The sequence below is a fragment of the Montipora foliosa genome, chromosome 9 (genome assembly GCF_036669935.1).
Source record: "Montipora foliosa isolate CH-2021 chromosome 9, ASM3666993v2, whole genome shotgun sequence".
Classification (NCBI taxonomy): Eukaryota; Metazoa; Cnidaria; class Anthozoa; order Scleractinia; family Acroporidae; genus Montipora; species Montipora foliosa.
The window spans coordinates 7313328-7339190 of record NC_090877.1 but is presented as its reverse complement, the minus strand read 5'-3'; the positions used below and the strand labels follow the sequence as shown (position 1 = coordinate 7339190).

Genomic DNA, 25863 nt, shown 5'->3' with positions numbered 1-25863 from the left:
CACGAAATCTCATTTCAGTTTTAGTAAAGGGCTCGTTCGTTTTCCTCAGATCACGCACGATTTCAGTTTCATTTTCCCAAAAGTCGGCGAGGATACAGATTTTAACAAAAAGAGATACTGCGGAGCCAAGGTTGGTACCGTATTTAAGTTTTATTGTGAATTCGAACACGTGGAAGTTTTAATTATGTCAGAGAGGAAGGTTAAAAGTGGGGCCGGAAGGTGTTGTGGATTATCACCATTGGCTACCCAAGTTCAAACTGATGCTTCATTCTGATGCTTCATTATGCGACATCGTGAGGAGCTTTTATCCAGTTTTAATCCAGAGAATAAAAGTAGGATGTTTCTTAGTGGCCAACTGAAATGGTCCTGCTAACCTCATGTGATTGCCTAATCTTGAAAATTTGGTTTTATTATGCGAGTTGATAATTGCACAGAGACTGATCTAGGGGGAGGATGCAGGAGGTGCGCTTCCCTCCCCCCCCCCCCCCTCCCTCCCGGCGGAGATGACCTGTGGCTTTTTAATACAACTGGTATTCTGGAAGATAAAAAACGTTACCAGTCAGGTACCCCATCCCTTAGAAGTGCATCCCCTCCTAAGAAAAATTATGTATCCGCCCCTGCGATAAATTAACCACTGTAAGAAAGAGGTTTGAGCTGGTGTTGAACTGAAGCGTTGGCCCTTCGTCAGAGAGAACGGGCTAACGTTGTTCTGACGAAGGGCTAACGCTTGAAACGTCAGCTGAAGAATCTTTCTTGAGGTGGGTATTTAGTGAGTGCGGACCTGGATGGTACAGTGGTGAGAGCACTAGCCTCCCACCAATGTGGCCCGGGTTCGATTCATTCAGTGTCATATGTGGGTTGAGTTTGTTGGCTTTTTACCCTGCACTGAGAGGCTTTTTTTCCGGGTACTCCGGTTTTCCCCTCTCCTCAAAAACCAACATTTCATTCATTTTATTTGAATTGCGTTAATTTGTTGATTTTAGTTTACAGTGTCCCCAATTGGTGCTCCAGCGCTAGAAGACTAGACGCTTAAATAAAAGTTACTTTCCTTTGTCAATGCATTTGATAAAACCAATTTTTTTGTGCTTCCCTCCCAATGACGCAGCACCACAATTTCTTTAAAAACTAACCGTCTTATTAGCTAACCCCATCCTGCACCCTGCCTCGCCCTACCTTGCCCCTCCCTCTCCTATTGTCCTAAAAGACGTCAATGAAAAGTGTCGATCTCTCTCATTTGGCCCTGGCCCATCAGTTTTCTGTATTATCTAAATTTAGAATAAAAGGTCCCGCCAAATAATGACCAATCCGATTGGGCCTAATGACCGCCAACTCTCCTGATTGGTCCGCAACCAACTAGCCGCACGAGGGATGCTCGTGCTAAGCGGAACGCAGTGCCGCTACGTCAGTGTTGTTCCGGCAAAAACACAGCAGCAGCGATTCTAAAAATAGATAATAGAGACCTTAAGATTGTAAGACGACGCCGAGAAAAAGTACGAGTTTTGAATGCCCATTTTTAGCGAAGTACTCAGAAAATTTATAAACCGTACGATTAATCCTACTCTTTGTTAGATAGATAGATAGATAGATAGATAGATAGATAGATAGATAGATAGATAGATAGATAGATAGATAGATAGATAGATAGATAGATATTTGTTTATTTCGACCCAATGGCAGTCGTGACTGAATTGCTGGGTCGGCAGCAATAGGTAGCAGTATAGGTTGTTCAGTTATTCTTATTGCTGGTAACTAAGCCTTTTTGCTGACCAAAAAATGCCAAAACTGCTACCGCTTTGTTGACTTGTTTGACACGACGACATTTCTGCAAAACCTTGTACTAAAATAATGACGGTATCACGTTTTTTCCGCCAAAATGACGCTGGTTTGCGCGCGCTCACTGTTGTTCTATGAGAAAATCTCTGCTCGTAGTTGTTTTCGTTCGTCCTATTACCGGAAACTGTTGGGCCTCATTCCACCGTAGAGACTTCTGGTTTATGAACTTCTGATCTTGGGTATTTGTTTTAGACTATGTTGGATTCTAATCGTGAGGAGCTATTGTTTCATCCTCTCACAAGACAGCTTGTGCGAATGAAGTGGTAAGTATATACAGATCGAGAATACTGTCCAATCGTTTGTAGCAGACAAATTAAAAAGTGAAGGTATGAAAATCACGGAAGAAAATGAATGATCTTATTTTTAATTGGCTTTTTAATTATCATAATTAAGTGAAGGAAGATAGAGTGGGTGAGTTTAGTCGTCAGAGGGCGTCTTTAAGATGACACTGAATGACTCACGTTTCGACAACCTGAACGGAAGTCATCGGCTTCAGAAGTCAAAGCGAAAGTCACCTTCACTCACACGCACGATCGCTCACACATCACGATCGAACTTCACTTAATCATGATGTGACTCTTTGGCTCAAACCATTTACAATTTTGTTTTGCTAGTTGCTCTTAAGACTCTTTTTCCGTAAGTATCCCAATTATTATGATTTGATCGCCTTCACGTTTCAGGTTGCAGTCCCGAAATTGATTATCGTTTTTTTTTACCTTTGTCAAATCTACATAGGAAGCGAATTGGTCTGACTGTGTTTTTCTTGGGAGCCGTCTTGTACGGTTTATTCCTTGCCGTGTTCTCAAATTATCTCTACTGTTCTCGTGCCTTCATGGAAAAGATTCCTTTCTCGGTGAGTTGGTTAAGCTTGATCTGACCGAAATTCAACAATTGATTATTGTTCCCACCAGTGAACACTGTCTACTCTGCTATCAGTATTATCATTTTTATTGTCAAACTATTTGTCATTATCCACATCTTATCATCGTCATCATCGTTAAAACAATTACCACTGTTTTGAGTGCTACGTACAAAAAATGCCACTTCTTTTTCAGCGTCCTTATTCAGTGATTTTATTTGACTTGATCTGCCTTAATTTCATGTGATATGGTTTACTTAACTAATTAATAATCTTGTTGTTTTTTTTAAATTGTTATTATTGTAAAGACCCAAGACCCCCTCCACCTTATTTTCTTTTAAACGAGTAATTAGAAATGGATCACAGAATCTCTGAGTTGTTGACATTCAAGATTATCTCAATCCCAACTGAGGGAGGGGACGGGGGCTGGTTGGTGAGCCCCTTCAAGGATGTAAACGAGTGAAGAGAAAAGCTGCATTATGCCTTCATACGTCTCAAGTACAGATTTGAATTTTATTGTTCTCTCCTGTTTGTTACTTGTTCAGGAAGGCCCTTGCGACAAAGACCTTCTAAAGCCTCAAGAATATATTATTGTTATTTTCTGTTTTGTTAATCTTCTCTTCGAAGCTTACCAGCTATACAGCGAGGTTTGTATGAAAAGACCTTTTTTCACTTGCGGATAGAAATCAATGAATCAATCAATTTATTAAAGTCATTGCGTTGGATTGAGGTTGCCTCAGTATCCGAGCCAGGGGCTCATGTATAAAACGCATGACAAAAACAGAAACAGACGACCTGTAATGACTTAAAATCCACAAATGCAGGGAGTACCTCCTCACCCTTAATAAATAAAGCCTTTTGTCTTGCATGATTGTCATAAACTTCACAACATTCTCTCGTTAATTTAAAAGTCATCTACCTATCTATTCCTAGATAGTGTTAGAGTTAGGGTTATTCTAAATTTGCGGTTTTCGTAACTGCTGATCCCTACTCGAAGTTTACGGGCAGATTGATACTGAAGCCGATGCGAAGATTGAGGCAGACTTAGTGACGCTTATTCCAAGTCGGCGTACATCAGTAACTCCCATTCTGGACAAGCCCAACCCAAACTGCTTGTTGAGTCAAAAGACATGAGCTGCAACCTGATTGGTTGGTCCGACGGGTGTTCCATCAGGGACCTCCGGCAAGGTGGTATAATGTTTTACAATCTAATTAATTTAAAATTTAAACCTCAGAGGTGGATGTACCTTGACGTCAGTAATTTCTTGGAAGTTTCCACGTACTTGACGACAATTATCGCCGTTTTCCCGACAAAGGGAGGAATCACTGAGGAAATGGATCCCCAGTGGGCATTTGGAATCATAGCTCTGTTGTTAGCCTTTGGTGTAATGTTGGTCCAGCTTCAACTGTAAGTTAATTTTTTTCTTAGGAAATAGTACGACGCTAGCTTCATTAAAACAATGATAAACCAATGAGAAAAGGCGATTCCAACAACCAAGATTCGTAATTCGCGGGAAAACAAGTGCTGCGAATGGTGGGAGAAAACAAAGGACTGTTGAAAAGAGCGGGAAAATACCCAACTGCTGCCAAGTCAAGCGCGGGAAATCAAACAAAATTCGACAAGGAGTCAACTCTAAATCTCACTGTTCCCCAAGGCTCTAAGCTCGAATAAAATAGCTTTATCTATGATTGTTCGTTTACAGATTGCATATAACTCATTTTAAAATAATAACAATGAATGGATAAAACGTTTTTGGCTGAAACCTTGTCCTTAGGGAGCGCGGTAGCGAGACGAAGCATACAAACCTGTGTTAGGCTCAGAAAAACATTCAAAGTTTTACAAGCACGGAAAAAACCGCGGATACAAAGCTGGGGATTTTTTAACTGCTGACAAGTGCTGGAGAACATTTCGCTGAATTAAGCACGGATGAAAGTGTATTGGCAGCAGAAGTGGGAAAATAAATCATGTTTCAGGGTGTTGATACCCTGATGGAAAAGAGTGTTTTCACTGACGTGATCAGTAAAAAAACCTTGTTTTTCCACCGAAACAAAAGAAAATGCTTGCATGATAATAGAGCTCAGTTCCCGGAGGAGAAGTTAGGGAAACCAACATAGGCCGCCGTTCCATTGTTTTAGGGACACCAACATGGCGTCACGTGAAAACACTCTATTACCTGTTCTTAATCCAGTCAAATGAAGTCAAGAGAAAAATAAAATCAAACCAGTCTGTTTTTGCTTCCTTAGACTTTTTTGCTCGGGCATCTATGTGACGATGTTGATTGAAGTCCTTAAATCTGTTTTTAGGGTGAGTCACTGAATAACTCTTTGCATGCGCAAGATAGTGTCAATTGTAGCTGCAGTGAATAAAACCGAATCAAGAAGTCATTACTTTGACTAATGACAAAAGACCCCAACAATTAAAATGAACCAATCATAACAAAAACAAGCAGTCGGTGCAAAGGGCGGGAAAAGTTTGCGAGCAAGTCACAACTCTTCTTGCTTTCGTCTCTGATTGGCTAAGAATTTGGCACGCGATCTTCGGCTCCGGATAGAAAACGTTCAAATGATTTTTTTCCAAATCACAGACCATCTTTATCAACTGAAGCTTCCAGAGCGATATCTTTCGCTGCGCTATAGGCTCGATCTCGAAACTGGGCTTACGACCTATCGAATCCACATAATGCAGTTGGCTGTACCTTTAAAGTTGGATCACTAACACGCGATCACTGGCTGGGAGCGTCTTGCATCTCATACTTGTAGTATTTCTATCTTTCAGGTGATCTTGGTGTTCTCTGTCCTTTTTCTTGCGTATGGATTGATATTTTTCCTTCTCTTAGGAGACGAGGTACGCAAATTCTGCTAGTGTTTTACTCACCGCATTTACATATTTTAACACGAGTTTTGACATTGCTCGAGAGTCCTAATGTTTCTCTCGAGTTCGCCTCGGGAAACATCAGGGCCAGGTTATTCGAAAGCCGATTAACTTAATTCAGGATTAGCGTAAACTTTTGTTTCATTTTTTCAACTTTTTGGTGAAAGTTTCTTTTGCTTATTTTTGCCTTTCAAGATTGACTTCTTCTAATGAAAAGTTTTGCCGAAAATCAGCGTTAAACAGCATTTAGGAGTATAGAGAAATAAACTCCTTAGTTAATTTTAAATCTGGGATTAGCGTTAATCGGCTTTTGAACAACCGGGCCCGGGACTCTCGGGAAAACATAACTAATTGTTTCCCTCGGGACGATATATTAAGTGTATAATGTTCTCTTTGTTGTCAAAACCTTAAAATTTATTTCTTTATCACGCTTCTTTGCACAATACGTCAACGAAACGCACGTGCAGCGCGACTTTTGCCTCTTTGCACCAGTAATGTTCTTTTTTGTGCCGTTGTCGAGAGGTTTTTAAGATATTTTAGATAACCCTAACAAAAGCAAACTTTAAAACTGAGCAACTCCTAGTGAAGAAAACTGCTCGCAAAATTTAGCAGTCTCTCAGAAGTATCAAGGGGATAAAATTTTGTGGACCATTCTTTTCTGACAGGAAATACTGTCACTCCAACCTGCATTCAAGCTTGTGATTAATATATTTGAATTGTCAGTCACTCAAAATTCTACCCTGGGTGCCAGAGGAATTTTTTTCAAAGGTCCAAGCAAGAGAAAATGAGGGGACAGAGAAGGAGGCTCCCGGTCCAGCCCTTGGGATATGTCATGTCCACGAAAGTTATTTTTAGACGAGCGGAAGTCTTCCGAGACGTCCGCATGCAGGCCAACCTCGGTCCCATGTTTGAAAGAAAATATATATTCATCAGCCTTCCACGTGCACCATCATTTTCTCTTTTCACTAAGAACCTGAGAGCGAAGCAAGACTGCATGCGGACGTCTCGGAAGACAGACTTCCCCTAGAACAAAGACTTCCGCTCGTCTAAAAATAACTTTCGTGGACATAACATATCCCGGCCAACGCCTTGAGCCTCCCTCTCTGTCCCCTCATTTTCTCTTGGTCCAAGAGAGTGCTACGCGAGTTGGAGTCAATGACCGAGGTCTTTGCCTGCGACACGCGTGGCGTTGTCTAGAACGTTGGGAAAAAGTTCCTGTGGCACCCAGTTTATCAAAATTTCAAAGGAATACAATGATGCGCTTTCCCATTGCTCATCTTCTTTTTTTTGATAGAGTGCAGAATGTAAATTCACTCAAATAAAGATGAGATATACTTCAATTGCAGTTATCCTACCAGAACACTTACATGTCGGTTCTCAAGGTGTTCGACATGATGGCTGGAGGAATCGAGTTTAACCATTACTTTGTTGAGAAAGAAATCGCAATGCCAGAACTTGCACGGTTCATCGTTTTCACCTTTATAATCGTCATGTCCTTATCGCTCATGAATCTTTTGGTGAGTACTTTAGCACGAAAAGCATCCGAATTTCGTATTACAAGAAACTTTCAGCCAAAATTGCCTGCATTCGCAGATTCGAGTGATGTTGAAAATCGAAAAAAAGGTGCAAGGGTACAATTTGTGACGCTTATCAAAATAGTTATGCCTCTAATTACGTGCATTTATAGAAATAGGCAGCTTAAGCGAGCGCGTTTTTTAGAACGTCACGAGTTCTTCGGTTCTGCACGCACTATTTAGAATGGCCAATCAGAATAAAGTTATTGTCAAACAAAGACAAAAACAGCACAAATAATGTATGCAAATTAATGCAAATTTATGTAAACGTGAATCTCCTGCTGCAGGGTTAGTTGCAAAGATAGAGAGATGCGCGCAAAGGTTGACTCACGAATATAGTGCATAAGTAGGTTCCTACTCATGGAACCCCTGAACCCTTTGAATACCTTCAATTCTCGTCTTTACAGATTGGTTTGGCAGTTGGGGATATCGAAGCCGTTCAAAAAAACGCAGAGCTTAAGAGGCTTAAGACACAGGTAATAAAACAGAGCTTCCCGGTATCGTGGCGATACTTATTGAAACGATAAATATTGATTGTTGATCTTATTGATATGGAGACATTTGCTGATTACTGCGGATCTTGGTCTTGATTAATAACGACATCTATATTGATGGAAACGATATTGATTAAAATAACACATGTCGATAACGCTTTTGATATATATCTATTTCTTTTTTCCTAATGATAATTCAACCTCCGTTTGACATTTTTTACACAGATAGAAGCTATAAATCAATTTGAACAGAAGCTTCCCCTGCGTTGTCTTGAAAAGCTATATGTGCCTCGCTTGGTCATTAAGCCAAACTCGAGCTCAAATTCTTTTCTTAAGAAACTGACGGTAAGCAGTGCTCTTCAAGAGTGAATTAGTTAAGAGTGTTCCTATGGCCTCGTTGGGCTCCCCAGTCCAGTCACAAATGAATCTATTTTTAGAATGCCAGCCGTTTTCCTGCAAAAATTAGTCGTCATAGGGTCCTGAATAAACATGGCAGAAACAATCACATGTGACATGGCTCTTCCTGATTGGTTAAAGTGGCGGCCCTTTGTTTTCGCGCGTAAAGTGTATCTCAAAGTCCATTTGTTGTTGTGCTGGGACAAGACCGTAAATTGATAGAGGAACACTCTTACCACTCTGTGAATACGTTTTCATCACATCAAACGTTTCTGGATTCGTGACCAATCCGAAACGTTTTGATACCAGATTTGTCAGGGTGTTTATAAAGAAAACATGACTGCATGTAAAAAAGTTTCCAGTTTTGTCACAAATCTAGAACGTCATGAATCCGAAATACAAAATGATCACATATCCGAATTCTTTGAGTAGCTTTCTAGAGAAAAAATGTTTGCTTTCTGAAAGCTAATATTCATTTAAATTAACCCATGACATTTAATATAAATCATACTTTTAAAAATAAAAATAAAATAAAATAAATGATTAACTTTAATTATCAATGATTATTAATAGGCCATTTCCGAGTTCATGTCTGCCTCCTTTTCAAAGCGAGTCAAAGAGCGAAGTTTTTGTAATGGTAATTAGTTCTACTTTACATATGAATGAAAACTAATTTTCGTAACAAAAACTTCGCACTTAGACTCGCTTTGAAGATGAGGCAGGCTTGAACTCGGAAATGGCCTATTAATCTCTTATATAATTTATCATTAATTTATTTGCAAAAATTCTGAATTTTTAAATAGTTAGGTATAAATTATAAATTGAATGATTAAATTAAATTTTAACTAGCCAGACACCAAAACGTTCATTATTTCACGAAACGCCATCTATGCCTCATTTTTCAGTGGTATCTGGGTTTAGTGGACTATGCTCACTGGAAAATTATTGCTGATACACAAAACAATCACGAAGATAAGATGGCAGTCGTGCAAGGACAACTCAGCGATCATAAGGAAAGGTAAATACTTACAGAGAGGCTGAAAACTGTAATAATGTTCGATTAGCGAATCGCACAAATAACATTTTCCAAAACATTTTCTAAATTCTTTTCATCCACATTGAACCTTCTTCACATTCTTGGGAGAATTCGCCGTTCTCCTTCTTTGATCATACCCCACCTCCTTCATTTTTGAATTTGAAGATTCTTGTTCGTCAACTAGTTCATGTCAATTACTGTAAAGGAATTTTCGATATTGCTTTTTCAGTGTATTTCAACCAGGAAGTAAAGAAAGTAAACGATTTTTGCGATAGCTAGTGTTTTTTTAATTCTCGTGGCACATGTTTTGCTCGAACAGAATGTTCTAAATTTCCAGTTGGCTAAACGTTTCTGATCGGAAAGAAGTGAAAAAGGAATCTGCCACCACTTGCCAGTAATCATAACTTAAGTTAAATAAAATTGAGTCATGTGGCAATTGTAAACTCCTGCCACAACTTTCACGGAACTCATAGTCGTGGCCGGATGTGTTCTTTTTAGGTATAACTGTATTAAGACTGACACATTCTTATATATTACTTTATTACTGGTAGTATCGTATCCTTGACAACAGAGCTGCGATCCCAGAGGACAATACTCGAGACCATCTGCAATCACCTCGGAGCAAGACCAGCGTCCACCAACCAAATAAATCTACTACACGAACTTTTGGATTGAGATTTCGTAAAGAGATTAAATGATAAATGTCAGCTGACAACCAGTCAATCGTATAAAAGCATACTTTAGAAAGCGTACATTCTGGGTCTGGCTACTTTATATAAGCCTACTTTAGAAAGCGTGGAGTGTGGGTACGATAAATACCCATACGTGGTGGATCCTGGGAATGTTAGAAATGAAAAGAATGTATACAGCTTACTGGAAGTGAATACGTGCACTATACCTTTGTCCTTTGTGCAGCAGCCACAAAAGTGTTTATGCAAGGATCCTCGGCGGAAAAGACAAACGTAATTCATGTCCATTCTTGCAATATTTTGTTGTCCTTTTCTTTGGAATTTGACAACATTCCTGGCAATTCCTCATCAGCCCCAGGCAGCTCCTTAAAGCTCCCGCTCTTAAGGGATCCCTGTTGACGAGTTAAATCGTCCAGCGATATATTACACAGAGAAAAATATATTAGTGGCTCTCTTAAAAGGAAAAGGGGTTTCTATCCCCGGGTTTCTATCCCAACAAAGATCGTGTATGTTCATTCCCATTGTAAAAACCTACTTAACTCAAGGATAGTGTAAAACAGGAAACGAAAAAAAATTAAACAATATTGGACTGAGGAAAACGCTAACTATGAAAACTGGAGGCTTCTTTTAAGTGTTCAGTTTTTAAAGATTCGCTGTATTATTTAAAATGTCCCTACCCGTTGCCAAATGTGATTGCTTAATGACAGTAAATATTAGCAATGGTTTCAGTGACGGCCAAATAAAGAAAGTCAGAGATAACCGTTAAGACCGAAGTCGTTTACTTGCTCCTTGGAGCTCTTGGCAACATGAAGCTTTAATTCGCGTTGGTGTGGCTTAAGGGGGCTCAAACCAGTTTCAACACTTTTAAGAGACCTTGTTATTAGAAGGATTGACACTACAACTTTTTATCACGTAACAGCAATCTTATGGTACCACGAGAAACATCAATTATTGCTGAACAAGATGCAGTCATTTTTGTGACGTAACGAGTGACCATGGTAACAGGAAGGCCTTGCAAAAACAACCCTATATTTTGGCTTTAGTTGCTCAAATCTGAAAAGCGAACGCCGAGACCCCAATTTTTTATTGCCCAAAAGTGATCAGCAGGCCAAGATAAAACTCTTTGCAAAGTTCTGTGGAGTGTATTCAGAGGTATCTTAAAATTTTTAATTAGTTAAGGTGACTCTGAATCCGCTCCACAGAATTGTTTTAAACTTTGCAGAAAGTTTTATGCTGGCATGTTGATTACATTTCAGAAATAAAAATTAGTGGTCACAGAATTAGTTTTTGACATATGAGCAGCTGAAGCCAAAATATGGGGTGTTTTTGCAGGGCTTTCCTGTTGCCACGGTAACGTTTTACGTCTCAAAAATTACCAAATCCTTTTCAGCAATAAGTGGTGTTTAACATGGTACCATAACATTGCTGTTAAGTGATAAAGTGTTGTAGTGTCAATCCTTCTAATAAGAACGTTTCTTTCAAGAGTTTATATTGCTTTGAGCCACCTTAAGTACACATACTATCCGATAAATGCATAATTACAGTTTCTCCGTGTTCCCATTGTGGTGTCGCTTTGTATTACAAGGAGCGATTAAGAGGTGGTTTATCAAAGTCCACACCGACTGTCTATCCCGCGAGAAAAACATTTGTTTGAACTTTGACCTAAAAATGACCCTCAGGCTAATATTAGTTTTGGCAATAGAGGTTGACGTTTAGATTTATGGGACATGTATCTACGCTTCGTGCATTTTTGCATACATTTAGTTGACTTTTTGCTGTTTTCTCTATTCGACAAACAGGTTCGACGTTTCTTATAACCGTAATAGCCGACGAACGATTATGTTATTTCAACGAACAAAATAAAACCTGTTTTATAGAGGAAGAAACCTATTTTCGTCATTCCAGTTCAAGTGCCACTCATATTATGGGCCATTTCTCATCAAAATGAGTAGTATAAGAGATAGAAACCGACGTTTTCAAAATTAATGATAAAATGCGATTGGTGAAAAGGCTAAGTTGAAGCGAACTTGCATTGAAAAGAGTGCCATGCTAATTACATGAATACTTCAGCACGAAGAGAATCAGACTGTACATTCAATGCTGGTTTAAGATCTTGAATACACAGCATTTCATTAACAAGGCAGTCAAATTTGTTCGTGCATTTCTTGATTACATTGAAGCGTGCTAGAAAATTGTCCGGAACAGCAGTGTTATGTTCTTTGGAATAATGCTCGTAAATAGATGACGCCTTTTGACGGTGTCCCTCAACGCGCGTGTGACGGTGGCCCTTTATGTACCCGACATAACCTGCATGGTCCTGCATTGCACAGGTCACACTTGAATTAATAAACAACGCATTGCTAGGTTACGATGTTAGGCTTGGGTTTACGCAGGCTAAGATCTTGTTAAAGCTTGCGGCTAGTAAACACGGGTTGAATGTGAAGTGCTAGTTTTCTACCCCATATGAACCATGTGAGCGTTAGCCCTCCTGATGGAAATGGGCCCGTATGGGGTAGAAAACTAGCACTTCACATTGCACTCTAATCAGTTAAGTCTGTTCAAATATAGTGCTACACGGCCAACGTTTGCAAAAACCTAATCCCTCCTTGCAGTGTCCTTGTACTTGTACATGTTCATGGCCGTGACTTTAGCACGGGCTTTAACACGGCCTGCTCCCGTCTGACTTTGTAGCTCAGTCGGTTGAGCAGCGATGATCTAACCCGAAGGTCGTGGGTTCAATTCCCACCCTGGTCAGAGTTTTTCTCTGTCCTTGTGTGGGCCCATTTCCATCAGTAGGGCTAACGCTCACATGGTTCATATGGGGTACAAAACTAGCACTTCACATTACACTCTAATCAGTTAAGTCTGTTCAAATATAGTGCTACACGGCCAACGTTTGCAAAAACGTAATCCCTCCTTGTATCACAGATTTGTACTGCGCAAAAAAACCCGCTTGCTTGAAAAAAGGCCTAGAATCAGAGAAACAGCAAGATTTCGAATAGTGTCGAAAATGGCCACTTTTGGCAAAATGGCAAAGGGGGGGGGGGGGGGGGACCCTTAGCAAATCTTCGAAAATTACCAATTTTTAGCTTTATTGATTTCAAATTGAGAAACAAGTCAACATTTTGTAAGAAAAATATTAGTAGACTTTTATCAGGCAAGTCAAGTCAGGGGCACCCAACGGCAATATAGTTCAAAAGCACTAAACATAGCATTGTTAAACGCATTTTAGCATTTAAACGGTAGATATAGCCATATTTTTATCCCCAAAAAATTTTTCATCTGTTCGGATTTCCTAGCTAAAAGTCTAGTGATCCGAAAATTATAGGGATCAAAACTTACATTTTCGAAAATTTCAGCAAGAAAAAAGCTCCCGAAATATCTAGGTGACCTTTTTAGGGTAAAAATCCATTAAAAATAGGCAATTATACCATTTTTTAGATGTTCGAAAATCCTAGGACAGGCAGGCGAGCAAGAAATTTTTCAACAAAGGTTTCGAAAATTCTAGTTCTAAAATCGTTTTCCGAACAGATATTTTCCGAAAATTGACGTTGGGTGCCCCTGTCAAGTCTCAAAAGATAAAACGTCAAGTTATTTTTATTTTGCAAAAGTTGTTTACTTCACTTGTCTAAGGAGGACTTAGTGGATGAACACAATGCACTTTGCAAAGAAAATAAAAGAGTTAAAATTAGAATGCCATCGAAAAATACTTTTCTCCTCAGTGCGATATTAACTTCCGAGCTTTCAAATTTTGCTAAATTTCGGAAAAGTCCAAGTATTGTTTAGTGACGGGTTAACTCGTTCTCTTGTCTAATTATAATGCACCTTTTAACTACGAAATTAAGCGAATTCAAATGACCTTGAAAAATAAACGTATAAGCAGAACGCAACAAAAATGCAAAACATTTAATTGGCTTATCGAACAAAAACAAACCAAAGCGAATTTTCATTGGCTTAGCGAACGCGTATGCTATCAACGTCATCTCTCTATGGAAAGCGATCGGCATTTCGCTTTGACGTCATTTGAAGTGCAGTAATGTGATTGCGCAATCGAACTGTTTTCTGCCCAATGATATTAGGAATTTCCTTGGCGGGAATAACGAGAAGCTTTGTTCTAATCTTGCCAAACGTTGGTCCAAACCCCGTTCCAAGGGCAACGACAATGGAGGCAGAAAAGAGAGACCCTGGGAACGAGGTTGACACCGGTCCGTGAAACAAATTGCGAACACTTTTTCAAGGTCATAAGAAAGTCGCTCTATCCGGCTTAAGTACTGTTCTTCGCAGATGCAATCATATCACACATCTGCCACACAATCTATCACATATGTTGCAGCCCTTATATCATGGAAAAAAGCTGCACTTCGGACGTGTCGCAATCCAGGCCTTTATTTCGGGCACATTTAGCATTCGCTTATAATGCTCCACCAAAACTGGGAAATTCTCGAGCTCGTTTGGAACTGTTGGCTCACCGTCAGCAAGGAAACTATTGAAGAATTCAAAGAATGCAATGTCGGCATACGTCATCTGCAAAACGAGAAGAAATAACATTGAAATCAGGGAATGATTCGATCGTGCAATTTTATGACATGATATGAGTATTATGTTCAATTTGCTTTTGAAACTTTGAGAGAACTCTTTACTTGTTAAAAGGATGCTGGTTAAGTATCCTTTTTTCTTCTAAAATACGCATAAGTTGCAGTTAAACAAGAGGTATTTTTCTCTTCTTCTCAAACTGTAAAGAAATCGCGTGAACCCAGTCAGGATCTTTATAGCTGCTGCACCACATGCTCATTTCTTCAGGCAGCCGCAGCCAATACAGCTCAGTTATTAACTAAATTCTTCAGATGAAGATTATCTGTGTCAACGTGTCGGATGTATCAATCCGTTAAATGTTGATGATTGTATTCCCCTTACTGATGATAAAGGACTTAAAGAAGATTCCGCTGGCCAAAAGGATCGCAGCTCTGGGAACGAGAATGTAGCAGATGTTGTTATGATCGGTCACAGGCCAACCATCCTCTGTCGGTGTTGTTGTTGTTGTTGTTATCGATCTGTATAAGGATAGATACATTTGTTGCGATTTGCACGGCAATAAAGTTTGAAAGTAAATAATTCAATGAAAGATCAAACAAAGTGTCAACCGAGTCCTGTTTTGTGTTTTTTTGGTCGTTCCGAGCTGTTTTAGGCGTCATTTTGCGAGATCTTTTCTCGACCGCCAGTGTAAGAGTCAAGAAAATTGACAAGGCAGCAACACCGAGCAGCTGGCCAGTGACCTCCTCTTGTTCAAGCGGGAACTGACGCCAAACCAGTGTAATTCTCACCTTAAAAACACCAGCATCCGATCGATTAGGGATGCCCCCTTACCTTCGCCGAATTTGAGCTTCATCTTTCGAAAATTCACCGAGAAAGGCGATCCTGAAGTCCATCATAAAGCTCCCTCAACATGATCGGTGCAAGAAACCAGATCAAAGGAATTCGAAGAATTTTAGTCTATTCGAATCTACCAATCAGTGCAACGCGACCGTTAGCTTGCCAACGCTTGGCAACGGTCACGTTGCACTGAAGCTCAAATTCAGGGTAGGTATGGGGATATCCCTAATGGATCGGATGCTGGTGTTTTTAAGGAGAAAATTTCACTGACTCTCTAACAGATGGTCGAGAAAAGATCCTCGCAAAATGACGCCTAAAACAGCTCGAAACGACCAAAAAAACAAAGCACAGGACTCGGTTGACACTTTGTTTGATCTTTCATTGAATTATTTGCTTTAAAACTTTATTGCCGAGCAAATGGCAACAGCCGTAATTTATTTATCCTTCTACAGATCGATAACAACGACACCAACGGAGGGTGGTCCGTCTGTGAAATTATCATCCGAAGTTATGTTATCCTACCCAGGCTCCTCACGGGCAAAAAATGCAACATTCATATCCTTTTTTTAAACACTTTCCTATCATCCCGCGTTTTAGAATATTCCGTATATTCCGTGTTTTGGCATGTTCCGTATATTTCGTGTTTCAAAATATTCCATATTTTCCGTATTTTAGAATATTCCATGTATTCCGCAATTCCGCCGTTCTGCCATTCCATCGAATAGGGTCACCCTCATTGCCGACGGCGAAAGTTGAGTTTATTTTAAAATTTTCGCAGTCAGGAATCCCGGATCTCGGGGCTTGATTTCCCGAATCCCGCTTTGACGCTAGATTCCGCGTCCCGTCCATAAATGCAATCCCGAATCCCTTTCCTATATTTCTTTATAATCCCGAATCCTGGGCTCCAAAAAGACCAAATTGAGGATCCCGAAAATCCTATTGGGGACCCTCATACTACGCGTGCTCATGGAATGATTATTGCATACCTAACATAACTGCATGGACACCTTTACAATCTATAAATAGAAGATATGTTGACTTCCGAGGAAATATAAGCATTTTATTCCATATTCAATTACCTTGTCACCAAAGAAGAAATCTTTCTCTCCAAGAAGATTGGTGTACTTCTCGAGTCGGGCAGGAAGTGTGCTTTCATGAAATTGCTTTGTTTGATCCTCCTGAAGGGGAAGATAATGTGTACAAGAAAACACTATTATAATAGCCTGCGCAACTGGCGGTAGTCGTGGCGCGGAGAATGGGGTGGGGCGCTGTCAAACCCATTCTCCGTGCGGCATTTGCCTCTCGCGCCAACAATACCACCAGTTACGCAGGCGATAAGTCGCACGAATTCAAACTGGTTTGAATTCGTGCGACTGATCGCAGCGACAAAATTCTGCCGCAGCGACAATGATTTTCATGAAATTAACCGTGTCACACAAGGCGATTTGTTGCGGCGACGTGTCGCAGCGACTTATCGCCTAGTGTGTCCCGGCCTTAACAATTATTCTGCGACATCGCGCGGAATATCGCCTGATACTAGGGAGTTGAAGATCTGCGACGCGACGTTAACGAAAACGTCATTTAAAATTGCAACTTCAGGTCAATTAATCTTTTTCGTCATTATGTCGGCCTGTCTAACTTCTAAAAACTAGTGTAACTTTCCAGGAACTAAATTAGGAGGTGCGGTGTTGAAGCTACGACAGAAAATTTAAATTCGCTGCCTTGTGCTCACGTTCTCTGAAAAACTTGAGAATTTGTAATTTCACGTCGTAGATTTGCAGAAAACGTGAAAGAAATGTACAAAAATGAAAAATGCACGTGCAGAGCGTGCAAAGCTATTGTTTTTGCTCGTTAAATATGCATAATTTGTGACGTTTTCGTTGCCGTCGCGTCGTAGATCTTTAAACTCCCTACTTAGCTGACGAGGCCAAAGGCCGAGTTGGCTAAAATCAGGTGATATTCCGCAAAATTGAGAAGGATAATTGTTCTATTATTCAACACATTGATGACAAAGCACAATTTTCTTCGTTTATTGGAAAAAAAAGCTGAAACTACCATTTTTCTCCGCGACACACAAAGTTACGTATATGGCAGGATATACGTTGAGTACGCACGACGAATGGGGAGGCGCGGTGGCCTCATGGTTAGAGTGCTCGACTCCGGATCGAGTGGTCCAGGTCCGGGTCCGGGTCCTGGCCGGGGACATTGTGTTGTCTTCTTGGGCAAGACACTTTACTCTCACGATGCCTCTCTCCACTCAGGTGTATAAATGGGTACCAGCGAAATGCTTGGGGTAACCCTGCGATGGACTAGCATCCTATCCAGGGGGGAGTAGAAATACTTCTAGTGGCTTCATGCTGATGAAACCGGAGATAGGTGCCGGCCTGATGGGCCTTCTGGCTCGTAATCAGAGACGTTACTTTTACGCACGACGAATATTGAGCGCGCTATGACCATATTTGGACATTGCCACAATGTGTTGAATAATAATATACTTAATAATATCCCTATTTGGCTTAGGATGAGGTAGTTACAAAAATGTTCAACTAGAGTCCTCACCATGAAGTTTCTACCAGGACATCCCCTCAGGAATTGTAGTAATCGAGGAGGCGAAATTTTGCTATTTTTTTGCAAAAAAAAAGAAGTGACGGGAAAGGAAGTGTAACCACTCTGTTGTCTAGTTTACGCCAAAGTGCAGTGTTTATAACCGTTTCTCTTTGTGCTAGGTTTTACCTTTTTAGCGGGGTCCTTCTCAAAATGAGCTCTGATAACTGCAGACCGAAAATCGTTAGTGCCATCAACTATCATGTCCGCCAATGCTTCATCAAAACTATCAGCTGGACTCAGTCCTAAAAACAGAATATAATAGAACGAGAGATGTAATTATAAATTTGCCCTTCCTGTCGTGATTTTACTTATTTACCGCTGAAAAAGAATTGGACAGTTTTCATCATCTGTTCGCGATCTGCCATTGCAAAATTTTACATTTGTTTACATTTTTTATGAAATTATTGTGTTTCCCTTCTCGCTGGACGCTGGTTAGTACCAGGACGAAAAAAATTCTTCACTTCCAGGTTTGACCTTGCTGTGGAAAGTGGCAGAAATCTTGTCTACCAGCACGTATGTATGCATTACAGCGTTCTCAAAACCGGCCGGTCGACGGCTCAATGAGCCGCCTCCTCAGTAAGCTTGACCGTCTCCTTCCAGTCAGAAAATGTCGGACAACACATTTTAGCTCGAACGTGAAGTCACTGGAGATATTATAAAAGCTTGAAAAAAAGTTAGTTTCAAGTACAAATTCGCGTCCGCAATATTTTTTGGCGTCGCGCACATGAAATGTTTATTTAACTAACATTCCAGTATTTCTTATCAGACTCCAAGCAAGTGTCAATTCCATATGTGAAATTTCGTCACTTTAAATCCCCCAGATTGCACTAAATTGCATCTGTGAGTGTCTAAATTTCAAAAATTCCCTATGGGAGCATGCCCCCAGTCCCCCCTAGAAGCTTGCGTCCTTTGGGCACTCGCTTGGCCAGGGGTGCCTATAGCACCAAACCGTCTCCACTTTCCTTATGACCAGCTCCCGAAAAATATTTTGAGAAGGCTGCATTACGAGTCTTGTTTCGTCGATTACCAATCGACCTCTGTAGACCTCATTGGAGTTGAGCCTGTATGCACATTTTCTTGTTTAAAACTACATGCAAAAGAGGCTTAAGGGTCAATTCGATAGAAAATGACCCCGTAGCCTCGTTTATACGGCAAAACCACTGATAACTCCGATAAGGACTATTGGTATTTTGCGAAACAGGGGATCTAGCGAGGACGATAATTTTTAGTGCCCGGCCCGTGTGCATGTGTAGTAAATTCCTTTTTGTTTTGTTTTGTTTCGTTTCGTTCCGTTCCGTTTCGTGGAATACTGTAACCACTTAAGGCGTTGTTACACTGTGCAAGAGTTTTGGTGCAATTTGTCTCGCAACGCCATTTCTACAAACTTTCGCAACGTTTCATGCAACTTGTCTTATTTCGATGATCATATGAAGTTAAAGGAACATTTTCATTGGCTGGTGCGGCAAACCGTTGCTAAACAAGTTGCAGGACAGATGTTACACTGCACAATGTCTAAAAAATTCGTTGCAACCGTTGGGGAAAGTCGAACTCAATTCTACTTTCCGCGACGATTTCTGCATCTGGTCTCGCGCCGTTTTGGCCTTTGCAAGGTTTGTTACATTGGGCAACGATTGATGCAACTTGTATCGCAACGGCGTTGCGATACAAGTTACACGAAAAATTGCACAGTGTAACAGGGCCTTTAATTACTACAATTTCGTTGAACTGCAGGCTTAGCTTCGTCTTCCAAAAGGAATGCCGTTACAGTCTTTGTAATTAATGGGAAATAAACTTCGAAGTTCAATAAAATTGATATCATTCTAGACTTAGCTCCCAACTGGTGAGGATCTTTTCACTGAATTTTGGTCGAGACCACAGGCCCTCCAAGCTCAGTGTGAGCATGGCCTACAAAATTATTTAAATTTATTTTTGTTTGGGAATCCCGATAAAAGGCCTAAGAAGATGATTATATTAAAAAATGCTCGATCAAAAGGCCAAACGTTATTGCCGTTGTGGGTAGCTTCCTTGCTGTGTGGTTATTTTTTAGATCCAACGCGATTTGAGCCATGTTTATAACCGTCGACAACCGAGAAATTGAAAAATGGTCAAATCGCATCGGATCTGGAAAATAACCACACAGGAAGGAAGCTGCCCAAGATAGCAATCAGGTTTCGATTTTTAATTGAGAATTTTTTTATATAATTATCTTCTTAAGCCTTTTATCGGGATTCCTATACAAATCCTTATAATTTTGTAGGCTATGCTCACAATGAGCTTAAAAGGCGCCTGTGTCGAGACTGAACCACATTACTACGAACTGAAATGACCATTACAATCGCCCTCATTTATGCTATAAATGGAAGAATGTTTGTTACTTAAACTGAAATATTTACATGACTACAAGCCGACTAGCGGCTTCTGAAGCTCGTTGTTACAGGTTATGTATTTTACAAAATGTTTGGCACGTAGATAGTTTCAAAGCTATCAAAGCGAAACTCTTACCTTCTTTTTTGCAAATGTACTTCATGATAGTTGCAGACTGTGCAAGGCATTTTCCTTCAGGAGTCACAATAAATGGCATTTGACCCAAAGGCGGCCTACCAGCTTAAATTAAGACATCAGTTGGAAACAAGTTAATAATTATGCAGCCACTCGTGACTTATACGCACATTACTTAAGTCAGAAATTGTTGTGAGAGGTTGACTGGTAACGAAACATTTCCAACGCAACATTGGTTATTATGCAAAGAGTAAACTACATTATTACGAAGAAGGCAAAGAAATGACAAGCCAACAAATTTAACTCCGGTTATTGAAGGAGTAGCCAACTTCGCAGCCGTCTGTCGGGATGCCAGGCAACGCTTCCCCGAAAGCGAAGCGAAGGAGACTATTGAACCCTAATGAAGGAGTGGATTTCGCGCGCTAACATAAGAAAAAAGACGCCACGCAGACGTTTTTTCCCTGCAAAATAGGTGCATGGAATAAGTCTTCTGTGCATAAACATACGGCGGACTCTTGCTTTCAGTTCATCGAAAATGGAAGCACAGTAACTGCATTGTTGTTACGGCTGTTTATATGATCTGCTATCTCAATGAGGCCCTCCCATGGGTGTTGGGGAACAACAGAACATGGCTAATTTGAATAGACCAGTTTCGTATTCTAACGGTTGGACTGGATCTAGCATGAAATGGAGGCTAACGCGGGCAAATTAATTTGCATTTGAAAAGATCTGCCCGCATTAGCCTCCATTTGATGCTAGATCCAGTCCAGCCGTGAGAATTCGAAATTGAGAACAGGGGTACAGGGGGAACAGGTGAACAATGACATAATATCTTAGGGAACATGGGAACATAAACAATTTTAGGGCTCAAAAAGTAATTTGGGGAACAAGGGAACACAAACAAATATGTAAAGGAAACAAGAGAACAAGGATCGCCACCCCCCCTCCCCCCCCCGTTCCCCCCGGGAGGGCCTCCTCAATACACTGACCGTTGCAACACTGCAACACTAACACCGATAGGCTTTTTAACACAGTGAGTTTTGAAGATTTTCCGTTGTTCAATCAACAGGAACACCGATTGCACAAAATTCCTTATACTGTTATACCGCACAATTCTGAGTTCACTGTGTGATCCTTCCAGAATTCCCATATAAAAGGCCGTGATATAAGCAGCTATAATACAGCTGGTTATTTATTGCTACCTCGGTATCTTCAGAGTCAAGCAACAAAATCAAAGGTGAAACAGACTAGGGTGGAAAAATTATTACACTGTTCTTTAAGCATAGGACTAAGAATCCTTATTAAATCTGATTTTTGGTTATAGTTTCATAAATGTGAAATGTTTTAAAATTTGCAAAAAAAAGATACAGGATATTTTTCCTTCTTAGAACGTTCAATACCATATATGTATCAGCATATTGTAAAATCTGGAGTGGATTGGAAACATGGATTTGTAAAAGTGGATTTGTAAAACATGGATTTGTAAAAGGTAGATTTGTAAAACATGGATTTCTAAAAGGTGTATTTATAGAAACATGATAGCATAGTTCGACTGTTGATTTGTTTATTTCTTTGTCTATCCCATTTTAATTATAATTATTTTATTTTCATTTTATTTATCGCTAGACATTTAAATAAGTACTGAAAAAAAAAAAACTATTTGTTCGTGCATAGTTGAGTAATATTAGCATTTGGGGATTTATAGCACATTAGAGAAGTTAACATTCTCTTGCGTTCAAAAAAAAATTCCCTCTTGCTTATATTTAACACAACAATGCACTTCTTAAATGATAAATATCTTAATACACAGGAGCTAGTCCAGACCGATTTCCAACGTTTTAAAGGAAAAAGTAATTTTACCAGGGCAAAACTGGAACAAACACCCTTTGTGACGAAAACAATTTTGCAATTTGGCTGGTTTTCACTAGCGACGGAGTCGGAGTCGGAGTTGTAGTCGTAAGAGCGCTTATTAACTAGTGAAAATCAAAGATCGGAGTCATAAGTGGAGTCATAAGCTCGACGGAATCGGAGTCGGAAGAATCAGAACGTTCCCATTTTCTTCCGACTCCGCTTATGACTCCGTCGCTTATGATCCAGTGAAAACTAGATTGTCGGAGTCGGAGGCAGAAGCGGAAGAACCAACTAATCACAATGCTTGGAATCGAGCATTGTGATTGGTTTACTCTTCCGCTTTTGCTTCCGACTCCGACAATGCAGTTTTCACTGGATCATAAGCGACGGTTTGATTTTCTCTAGATCGCATCACTCTGATTACGACTCAGACTCCGACTCCGTCGCTAGTGAAAACCAGCCTTTAATTTTTGCAGAGAAGATAGGTGATGGTGAGAGGAAAGAGATGGCGGCTTCTTTTAAGTTTCCATCTCTGACTAAAAAACGACGACGTGCATTTGAGTTTCCAGAGTTCTCAAGGAGCTCAGTCATGAATAAAATTAAAGAAGAGCTTACAAGACAGCGGGACATTTGGGTCCGTCTATTTGGCGGATTTAAATTTGGAGAAGTGCAGCGTCATGGTTGCATCAAGAAGTTGAAAGGCGAATCCGCCACTTCAAAGAAACGCTTCGAGAACCACATTTGCAAGTAGTGTCATTGTTGTTGTTGTTTGGTCGGTTTTCTTTGTAATATAAGATTGAAATTTTTTTTTCTTGATACCAGTAAATCAGTTTCCCCTTACAAGTTGCTAAAGTAGGAGACATAACGCTTTCTTATCATGAAGTCATGCCATTTTTCAAACACTTCAAGTTCCGGGTGGACGTAAAGATTAATTTAGCATGTGTTGTCGAAAAATAAAGCATTAGGCTTCATTACATACACCTGTAAACTTTTGTCGAGACAGGTTAGGAAATGACAAGATAGTTTTGTTTTTGGATCATGTTTGCAAAAGGATAGGTTCTGCTTTGTTGACATTATGTTCAAAGTTTACTTTAAAGATGAATGAAACAGTGGATTCTATCTAGGCGCTATGTCCTTGAAATGCTTAAATTCTTCATAGCAGGAACAGAAACGTTTTCTATATTTGTTATAGTAAATGTCCACATCTGGACCAAGCTTTTTCAGTAAACTGAAATACGTGAGTAGGGAAACATTGTGCATCCAGTAAGGTCCAGTAAACAGCAAAAAAGGAAATAAACACGAATAATTTTCAGTGTATAATTGGTACCAACAATCCATGTTTTATAAATCCACCTTTTGCAAATCTGTTTTACAAATCCATGTTTTACAAATAATCCGTTTACAAATCCATTTTTTTACAAATCCATGTTTTACAAATCCAATCCAGTCCATCTCTTACAATATTCCATCTGTTTCACGGCATGTTACGAAATCCGGAGGCGTTTATTGTAATGTAAAAGGTAGGTTTGGGTTAAGAAATCAAACAAGGAGGTTTCTGGTTAAACATTGCTCTTTCTCGTTTTCTCCGAGTCATACAGTAGACACGAATCTTTAGTCTAGATGTTCTACAATCGAAAATCAGTTCGTCTACTGGAAATCACAAATGAAGAGCTACAATAGGTCACCCAAAGACCTTGTATATGTTCCATTTCATTAGGCTGTAATATGTAATCTCAACGTTTTCCTTGTTGTTGTTGTGTTTTTTTTTTTGTCGTTTCGGGCATTTAAATAGCTTCATACGTCTACCTTCGTACTTACATGCTTTCTCCTTGGGCCATTCCTCACCATATGCATTCATTCGAATATCTTCGAAATCTATCTTAGCCGCTGCGAAAGACAGTCGACACATCTCTCCCCGCGCGAGAATGTTAAAGTAATAAAGCTTGTAACCCGACATTTACACAAGTTAACTTCCACGAACTATTGTTTTCTTGTGAGAAGCTTTTCTTCAAACTAACAGTGACTCAGCTCTACTATTAAACTATTGTTTTCTTGTGACAAACTTTTCTTCAAAGTAACGGTGACTCAGCGTGTCAATTGTCATTCATAGGCCATTCTCGAAATATCAAATATCCAACGTGATAGTGAGGCAGTGAGGACAAAGGGGTAGAAGAAATGGGTAGATGTTATCCGGTGCACACAGTAGACTATTTAATTAACCGGCAAAGGCTTCACAGTCATTGTAACGTGAATGGCGTTTTAGTGGATCTTTAAACAAAATATACCCTTATGGATCGTGATGCTCAAAATACAACGTTAGCTTGGGGTACCTTTGGTGTAATGCACTAGTCATTTGTTTCCCCCACCCCCCGACCCCCGGGGATAGTGGGGACATATGGGGAAATTACTAGGGCAATTACGCGAGATTACGCCACAATTACGCCTCTAGGGGGTAGGGAAATTACAAGATTTTCGTTCCTCTGCCCTACCGCTCAGGCATGAGTGGTTCCAGCTCCAGTGTGTGGGACTTAAGAGGACACCCCCAGAGGAAGTCTGGTTTTGCCCAGAGTGCAAACTACAGCAGTAAAAAATAAAAGAACAGCAATCATGTCTAAACTTTTTCTTTATTGGTCGCTTATTCCTGTCTTGTTTCTATCCAGTTCTTTTATTTTGTTTTGTTTCGTTCCTTATATAGTTCATGTGGCACACACAAATGGCAAGAACTGTATATTGTGGTAATCTCCTTAACATTTCCTTGATGACTCAGAATCTTTTAGGAACAGAGGGGTGGGGGAATTACGTGTGTTTGTCTGCTCTAGTCCCCAGTGGAAATACACCTACTTTACAACCATTCAAATGTAATTTCCCTACCCATCCCTGGGGGTCAAGGGGTGGGGGAAACAAATGACTAGTGCATAACAGCGCCTTAAAAGCGGCGAGTAATGGACTTCGACAACCGTTGCATCTTTTGCCCGTCGAGTCGTATCTGTACTTCTTCTAACTGTAGTCTTATGTACAACACTGAAACTAAATGTGCATATGGGGAGCTGAAGCAAGTTTTTGTTTTTCGTTCGTCTGCTTTTTCAGCTGTATGGACTCAACTCGCCGATTTTTGGCAAGGGACATTTCTCAGTAATTCTCAACCAAAATTCAGATTTTCATAGTTGTTGTGGCTTCACGTCGGCTGAACTCTAGAATATCCGGCCGCCAATTTGCATACGAATAGATACGTCTCGTTCTTCAAACGATTCCGCTTTAGGTGGCGTGGTGTTCTGAAGTCGCTCCTGTGACAACGTTACTTAATTCTTTTTTTACTCTTTATTATCATATAATAACCAAATCAATGCGCGCGCTCTGATTGGTCAATCAGCTATGCTTTATTGTGCCAGTAAACTCATGGAAAGATCGCGCGTCTTCTGAATTATTACATAACAGCAATAGACCACAGGTTTCTGTGGTTTATAGGCATGATAAACCACTTGGGATATTGGAATTCGTAAATCACTCGCCTGCGGCTTGTGATTTACGAATTCTTCTCGTGTTCTACCAATATCCCGCGTGGTTTATCAGCATATAAACCATAGAAACTTGTGGTCTATCGCTTAACTAGTAACCCCATGTACTCTCAGGAGGTTATTTACGTCGTATCGTTTCCTCAGAAACGATGCGTAGTTATTTTGGCCACAACTTACATGTACTTATGATTCAGAGTCTAGCCAAGGGCAAAGTACTCTCACGAGTCATAGTACTCGGCGCTTATCGAAACCATCTCAAGAAGCACAT

The 25863-nt window shown here is 40.1% G+C and overlaps 2 protein-coding genes across 3 annotated transcripts in view; one reads left to right on the top strand and one right to left on the bottom strand.

Moving 5' to 3' along the window:
- LOC137969580 (transient receptor potential cation channel subfamily A member 1-like) overlaps nucleotides 1-10519 on the top strand; it is a 39238-nt gene extending 28719 nt beyond the window's left edge. For both annotated transcript variants that reach the window (XM_068815888.1, XM_068815887.1), the window contains exons 19-30: nucleotides 50-130; nucleotides 2026-2096; nucleotides 2569-2686; nucleotides 3238-3339; nucleotides 3928-4100; nucleotides 4937-4997; nucleotides 5469-5537; nucleotides 6911-7081; nucleotides 7546-7614; nucleotides 7858-7977; nucleotides 8934-9046; nucleotides 9616-10519. In XM_068815888.1, the coding sequence (XP_068671989.1) occupies nucleotides 50-130; nucleotides 2026-2096; nucleotides 2569-2686; nucleotides 3238-3339; nucleotides 3928-4100; nucleotides 4937-4997; nucleotides 5469-5537; nucleotides 6911-7081; nucleotides 7546-7614; nucleotides 7858-7977; nucleotides 8934-9046; nucleotides 9616-9739 (1272 nt within the window). In that variant the 3' untranslated portion in view covers nucleotides 9740-10519. The remainder of the gene's footprint in view (nucleotides 1-49; nucleotides 131-2025; nucleotides 2097-2568; nucleotides 2687-3237; nucleotides 3340-3927; nucleotides 4101-4936; nucleotides 4998-5468; nucleotides 5538-6910; nucleotides 7082-7545; nucleotides 7615-7857; nucleotides 7978-8933; nucleotides 9047-9615) is intronic.
- Nucleotides 10520-12828: 2309 nt separating this feature from the next.
- On the bottom strand, nucleotides 12829-24207 carry LOC137969428 (glutathione S-transferase-like). Its single transcript, XM_068815646.1, has 5 exons — nucleotides 23899-24207; nucleotides 20233-20334; nucleotides 17857-17972; nucleotides 16203-16301; nucleotides 12829-14277 (listed from the first exon to the last, which is right to left on the bottom strand). Exons 1-5 carry the CDS (start codon nucleotides 24035-24037, stop codon nucleotides 14095-14097), a joined length of 639 nt encoding a protein of 212 aa, XP_068671747.1. The 5' UTR covers nucleotides 24038-24207; the 3' UTR covers nucleotides 12829-14094.
- Nucleotides 24208-25863: the final 1656 nt, after the last annotated feature.